Source organism: Procambarus clarkii, chromosome 44, assembly GCF_040958095.1.
Source record: "Procambarus clarkii isolate CNS0578487 chromosome 44, FALCON_Pclarkii_2.0, whole genome shotgun sequence".
Classification (NCBI taxonomy): domain Eukaryota; kingdom Metazoa; phylum Arthropoda; class Malacostraca; order Decapoda; family Cambaridae; genus Procambarus; species Procambarus clarkii.
In genome coordinates, this window is record NC_091193.1 from 22,650,605 (window position 1) to 22,657,900 (window position 7,296).

The 7,296-nt window shown below is 45.7% G+C and overlaps 1 protein-coding gene across 1 annotated transcript; it reads right to left on the reverse strand.

The window, feature by feature from the left end:
* Positions 1 to 2,191: 2,191 nt before the first annotated feature.
* Positions 2,192 to 4,769, reverse strand: LOC123745225 (loricrin-like). Its single transcript, XM_045725535.2, has 2 exons — positions 4,758 to 4,769; positions 2,192 to 3,609 (listed from the first exon to the last, which is right to left on the reverse strand). Exons 1-2 carry the CDS (start codon positions 4,767 to 4,769, stop codon positions 2,410 to 2,412), a joined length of 1,212 nt encoding a protein of 403 aa, XP_045581491.2. The 3' UTR covers positions 2,192 to 2,409.
* Between the last annotated feature and the right edge of the window lie 2,527 nt (positions 4,770 to 7,296).

Genomic DNA, 7,296 nt, shown 5'->3' on the forward strand with positions numbered 1-7,296 from the left:
CCTCTCAGGACGCCCCACCGTGCATATTAACCATGGCTGCACCCTCCTTGAGGTTACCTTGAGATGGATTCGGGGCTTAGCGTCTCCGCGGCCCGGTCCTCGACCAGGTCACCTCAAACCACTGACCTACAAACGTTGCTTTAAAATTTTAAAGTAATTGAACACTGTAAATATTTATATATACATACGAATGTCTGTTCTTGGCACTGTTGAACGGAATTTATCTAGACTTTAAATAGCTTCCCCATTTGGCCCTGTTAGTGGTGCTTGTTTTTATTCATAACTAGCCACGTTTAAAGCTTTTGTAGTCCCAATTCACTTTAATTTTTGTATAAATATATATATTCCAAGAACAACGGGCTCTGGAGGAATCATAGTCGCTGCGAAACTCACGAATTTCGTAGATGAAGTGAGGGTGTACCAGTGGGTGTTACAACACCCAGTGGTACAGCCTTCCTCAACAACACTGGGTGTTGAGGAAGCACCAGGGGCCAGCAGGCTGAGCCTTCAGAGTGAACAAATAGCTGTGATGAAGATCGTGTGCTGGGAAGATATGGCCACTATTCTCCGTGCGACCAACGCCGGGTACTTCAACTAGAACAACAATTATTCAGTATTGAAATAACTCGTGCTTCTTGAAGTAACTTGTTCCCCTGATCATTACGGAGTTGAAATATATCAAGACTAACCTCAGTTGTAAGCATACCGTATTCCTGATGAGGCTTAACGTTCTCCCCTTCTCTTGTCCAGCTTCCCTGGCCTCTAAATTAAGTTTCATTTTAAACTTACACTATCTGCCCTGACCTCTCAGGGCAGATAGTGGCGCTGCATATTCCAAGATTGGTCTGACATAAATGGTATACAGGGTTCTAAACGATTCCTTACACAAGTTTCTAAAGGCAGTTCTTATGTTGGCCAGTCTAGCATATGCCGCTGTTGATATCCTTTTGATGTGGGCCTCTGGGGACAGGTTCGGTATGATATCAACCCCCAGATCTTTCTCTCTATTTGACTCTTGCAGGGTTTCACCTCCCAGATGGTACCTTATGTTCAGCCTCCTGCTCCCTTCGCCTAATTTCATTACTTTACACTTTCCTGAGTTGAACTTTAGCAGCCATTTTCTAGACCATTCCTCCAGTTTGTCCAGGTCATCCTGTAGTCTCTGTCTATCTTCTTCCATCTTGATTCTTCTCATAATTTTTGCATCATCAACAAACATTGAGAGGAATGAGTCTATACCCTCCGGAAGATCGTTTACATATATTAGAAACGGTGTGTGTGTGTGTGTGTGTGTGTGTGTGTGTGTGTGTGTGTGTGTGTGTGTGTGTGTGTGTGTGTGTGTGTGTGTGTGTGTGTGTGTGTGTGTGTTACCAAGTCTTACCATCAGTAAACATAATGAACCTTGGAAAAACCATATAGGAGCTGTCCGCTTACAACACGCAACTCGGCCGTAGTGTTGAAAGAGAGAGTGAGAGGCGTGTTTGTCTTTGTGAATGGGAAGCGCTAGTGTGTGTGCTTTGCATGGCTTCAACACATTATGTAATCCCGGGTTAATGACTACCTGCTATTGCCTTTGCACGCTTGCTGGCTGATTATGTCATTAATCAAAAGGTTCCAAGTTAAGATTTAAATTGTTCATACTTTTAAAACATATTCAGTATTTTTGGTACTTTTAGAAATGGCTACAACATGTGTTTTTTTTTTTGTAACATTAATGTTCTCTACTGTGTTCTTGGTTTCTATATTCCGAGGAACCAAGACGAGCCTGAAACCGAGCCTGAAGCAAGACGAGCCAAAAACCCCACGAGTAAAAACTGTGGGGTTTTTAATACTCTTCTCAACATTATCTAAGACTGCTTCCATTCTCGAGATGCTGTGTGTAAACTTACCTTGCAGTCTCGGTATTTTTTTCTCTGACCGTTGACTTGTAGGGAAAAGGAAGCTCTCCGGCCTCGAGACTGAAGTAAGTGTTGTGCTGCTTGGCCAGGATAGCGGCGGGTTTTCTTATGTCGACATCTGTAAGGAAACATTATGATTAAATGCGATTAAGATTTCTTTCTTCTGTTTATGATTTCTTTGCAATATCTTTTAACTAAAACGTCACTCGTTTATCTCCAGATGACTATTAGAGGACAGCAGGCAAGTTGTACGAATTGCCATAGTTTGAAGTGGAAAGTAATAATCAGCTTGAAAATGTTTTCTATCTTTATTTAATCATTAACAAAAAATATGCGAAAACTCCTTATTTGATGTAAACATTTAATTCAAATTAAATATAAATAACTGCGGCCCCTTCCTTGTGGCAAGCGTAATATAGGCATCAAATTTGATCTTCGTGCGAAGAGCTTTATTGATGTATTCAGTGAGAGGGAAGAAAAGGGAGAAAGCAGCTGCCTATGGCATTGTTGCTTAGGGTGTTCCGTATTGTGAAGACGGAGGTGTGGGCGTTCCGTACTGGCCGGATGGCGCTGAGATGCCGCCACCTCCAATGCTGCCTCCGCCACTTATAATGCCACCGCCTCCGATGCTGCCTCCACCGCTTATAATGCCACCGCCTCCAATGCTGCCTCCACCGCTTATAATGCCACCGCCTCCAATGCTGCCTCCACCGCTTATAATGCCACCACCTCCGATGCTGCCTCCACCGCTTATAATGCCACCGCCTCCGATGCTTCCTCCTCCACCGATGCTTCCACCACCACCGCCATGGGAACCACCAATCAGCTGGCCGCCACCCTGAGACGCGGAGCTGAGAGCCGACTGAAGGTCCCCACCGGTGGGCAGAGTCGGGTTGTCGCCTTCACCATAGTTGACGAAGAACACCTGAGGAGTCTGCTGTTCAGGCACTGGAACCTGGACCACCTTATGGTCGAGCTGAGTGCGCTTGTTGAGGACGTACACGACGTTCCTTTGGAGTGGCGGGGGCACGACGATTGGCTCCTGGCTCAGGATTCCGTCAGGGGCGTGGATGAACAGTATGTTGTGCTGCACCCTGGGCAGAGGGACATTTGGTCGAGGGCCAGTGATTGGCGACACTGCAGGTGCTGTGAACACATACAGGTTTCTGGTGATCTGGGGAGTCACGCAGCTGCCATCTACGTGACGGACTTGTCCCCCACCACAGCTGCCTCCAGAGATGATGCCTCCGCCTCCGCCTCCAGAAGAATATCCTCCACCTCCAGACGAGAATCCGCCACCACCACCACCACCACCAGAAGAGAATCCGCCACCACCAGAGACGAATCCTCCGCCTCCAGAGATGATGCCTCCGCCTCCAGAGATGGTGCCTCCACCTCCGCCTCCAGAAGAATATCCTCCACCTCCAGAGGAGAATCCGCCACCACCACCAGAGGAGAATCCGCCACCACCAGAGACGAATCCTCCGCCTCCAGAGATGATGCCTCCACCCCCGCCTCCAGAGATGATGCCTCCGCCTCCACCTCCGCCTCCAGAAGAATATCCGCCACCTCCAGAGGAGAATCCGCCACCACCAGAGACGAAACCACCTCCACCTGAGCCGCCCAGGGAGAGCCCTCCTCCAGAGGGCGCGGGGAGGCTATAGCCCTGAGGGGCGGCGTCTACAGCAGCCGCCAACACACAGGCCAAGATCTGTGGACAGTACGGGAAGCTTAATAACGCACATGTGTAGGAACAAGTGCTGGGGTTTATATATATACCACAGCACTTAATATTATGTATATATATATATATATATATATATATATATATATATATATATATATATATATATATATATATATATGTATATATATATATATGTATATATATATATATATATATATATATATATATATATATATATATATCGATAAGCTTAAAAGTAATGAGAATATAGAAACAGTATCATTTATTCACATTTGTTATAGTAGAGACGTCCAAAGGAATGCTTAGTTACGGCAAAATACGTAAGTTTACAATGGTTGCTAAACTTAGCAGATTGAAGTTCCTACGACTCTTCAAGCCTGTCATTCATCAGTAATGTTACTACGACTCTTCAAGCCTGTCATTCATCAGTAATGTTACTACGACTCTTCAAGCCTGTCATTCATCAGTAATGTTACTACGACTCCACAAGCCTGTCATTCATCAGTAATGTTACTACGACTCCTCAAGCCTGTCATTCATCAGTAATGTTACTACGACTCCTCAAGCCTGTCAATCAATACCTAAGTTGCTATAACCTCGCTACCTCTTCACTATGAGAAGAAGCAAGATACCAGAAGAGCTCGGTGGTGTAGTATTGCCACAACACCGTCAACGTTTATGTCGTCACTAGTATTGCCAAAACACTACAAAACTCTCAACCATTACTGCACATAAATAACACAGGCTTCCTCGCCACTTCCAGCACCGCTGCGACGTGCCACATTCACCAGCATTTAAACAATACACAAGATATTGTTAACTCGATGAAAATGAACTTAAGCGGCAATACTAAATTGACGGAAACACTTTCATTGTATAGGTGTTTAAATCACACATAACAACAATTAATATCAAGAATGACATTAGCTCAATTGTGTACTACTATTAATAGCAGAAAAAACTTCTTTTGGTATGTTGAACATTTTCTGTTGTAGCTTATATGAGCGTGGAGCCTTGGGCTGGAGTGGGAACACGAGAGCCACTACAAGACGCTGCTATGGGGTTCTTGGCCCAAGCCGAGCACTGTCAACACGTAAGAAAAACTTTGCCGCAGGGCAGTAAGAGGAGGCAGAGGGAGGGCTGCTACTCACCAGGAGCTTCATGGTGGAGTATGGTGCCTAGGTAGGGTCCTTCTCTTCTTATATACTGCCTCGCGCCGCCTCGGCTTCACAAAAATCACTTTCGTCGCATCCTTAACCACCTCGACGCATCCTCCGCCCTCCCATCCTCTCTCTCTGCGCGACCTTGCCTGCGCGCGCAAGGGTCAAGGGGCATCAACCCCCCCAAATAGCAGTATTGTCTCAACCATATACCCACAAAAAAAAACAGGAAGTTGGGTTGATTCTTCTGTGTAAGGTATTCAGTTCTTTCGTCGCGGGGAAAAAATTGATGAACCGGCAGCGGCAGATGAGTATAGTGATGAGGGGCTCCTCACAGACGCTCGTGTCATCAACACACAAACATGCATGCTATGAATGGCTACAATCATAGTGAAACTCATGCCAGGAACTTGCTGCATCTTGTTTTCTTTCAAACTTAGGTTTACAGTGTCAGTGTTCTTCACAGGTTACGTGTACAGCGCCAGGGCTTTGTGTTGTCTTATGTCTACAATGCCTGTGTTTGGTACAGTTGTCTGCAATAACAGCCTCTAATTCAATTTCTTTCTTGATTATGCACCCCATACCCGTCCCGTGGGCGGTGGTGGGAAGGGTTACAGAGGCACATAATGGGTCCAGGAACTGAACTCCATAGTTCGTTAAGCTAAGCAAGTGACAATCTTTTGAAGCTAGTTACACAATTGTTAATGTTACACACACACACACACACACACACACACACACACAATTACATATACACATCAATACAATTTTGCTTGTTTGACAGGCTGTAAGATTTGTGTCTACATTGTAAATACTGTAAGACTTGTCCACATATACAGTCTACTGTAAGCCTTGAGATAGATAAATAACTTTATTTACAAATGTTTTTGTAATATTTATTAGTTTGATCTATAAAATTCGTATATATTATACATTTATAATTATTATATTCATAAATGCAATATCGGCAAGTTAATTTTTCGTAAATCGCGACGGTGTTCCATAAAGCAGGCGATGGTGTTCCATAAAGCAGGCGATGGTGTTTCATAAAGCAGGCGACGGTGTTTCATAAAGCAGGCGACGGTGTTTCATAAAGCAGGCGACGGTGTTCCATAAAGCAGGCGATGGTGTTTCATAAAGCAGGCGACGGTGTTCCATAAAGCAGGCGATGGTGTTTCATAAAGCAGGCGACGGTGTTTCATAAAGCAGGCGACGGTGTTTCATAAAGCAGGCGACGGTGTTTCATAAAGCAGGCGACGGTGTTTCATAAAGCAGGCGACGGTGTTCCATAAAGCAGGCGACGGTGTTTCATAAAGCAGGCGACGGTGTTTCATAAAGCAGGCGACGGTGTTTCATAAAACAGGCGATGGTGTTTCATAAAGCAGGCGACGGTGTTTCATAAAGCAGGCGACGGTGTTCCATAAAGCAGGCGACGGTGTTTCATAAAGCAGGCGACGGTGTTTCATAAAGCAGGCGACGGTGTTTCATAAAGCAGGCGACGGTATTTCATAAAGCAGGCGACGGTGTTTCATAAAGCAGGCGACAGTGTTCCATAAAGCAGGCGACGGTGTTTCATAAAGCAGGCGACGGTGTTTCATAAAGCAGGCGACGGTGTTTCATAAAGCAGGCGACGGTGTTTCATAAAGCAGGCGACAGTGTTCCATAAAGCAGGCGACGGTGTTTCATAAAGCAGGCGACAGTGTTCCATAAAGCAGGCGACGGTGTTTCATAAAGCAGGCGACAGTGTTCCAATAAGCAGGCGACGGTGTTTCATAAAACAGGCGACGGTGTTTCATAAACCAAGCGACGGTGTTTCATAAAGCAGGCGACAGTGTTTCATAAAGCAGGCGACGGTATTTCATAAAGCAGGCGACGGTGTTCCATAAAGCAGGCGACGGTGTTTCATAAAGCAGGCGACGGTGTTTCATAAAGCAGACGACGGTGTTTCATAAAGCAGGCGACGGTGTTTCATAAAGCAGGCGACGGTGTTTCATAAAGCAGGCGACGGTGTTTCATAAAGCAGGCGACGGTGTTTCATAAACCAAGCGACGGTGTTTCATAAAGCAGGCGACAGTGTTTCATAAAGCAGGCGACGGTGTTCCATAAAGCAGGCGACGGTGTTCCATAAAGCAGGCGACGGTGTTCCATAAAGCAGGCGACGGTGTTTCATAAAGCAGGCGACGGTGTTTCATAAAGCAGGCGACGGTGTTTTATAAAGTAGGCGACGGTGTTCCATAAAGCAGGCGACGGTGTTTCATAAAGCAGACGACTGAGTTCCATAAAGCAGGCGACGGTGTTTCATAAAGCAGGCGACGGTGTTCCATAAACCAGGCGACGGTGTTTTATAAAGCAGGCGACGGTGTTCCATAAAGCAGGCGACGGTGTTTCATAAAGCAGGCGACGGTGTTCCATGAAGCAGGCGACGGTGTTTCATAAAGCAGACGACTGAGTTCCATAAAGCAGGCGACGGTGTTTCATAAAGCAGGCGACGGTGTTCCATAAAGCAGGCGACGGTGTTTCGTATAATACT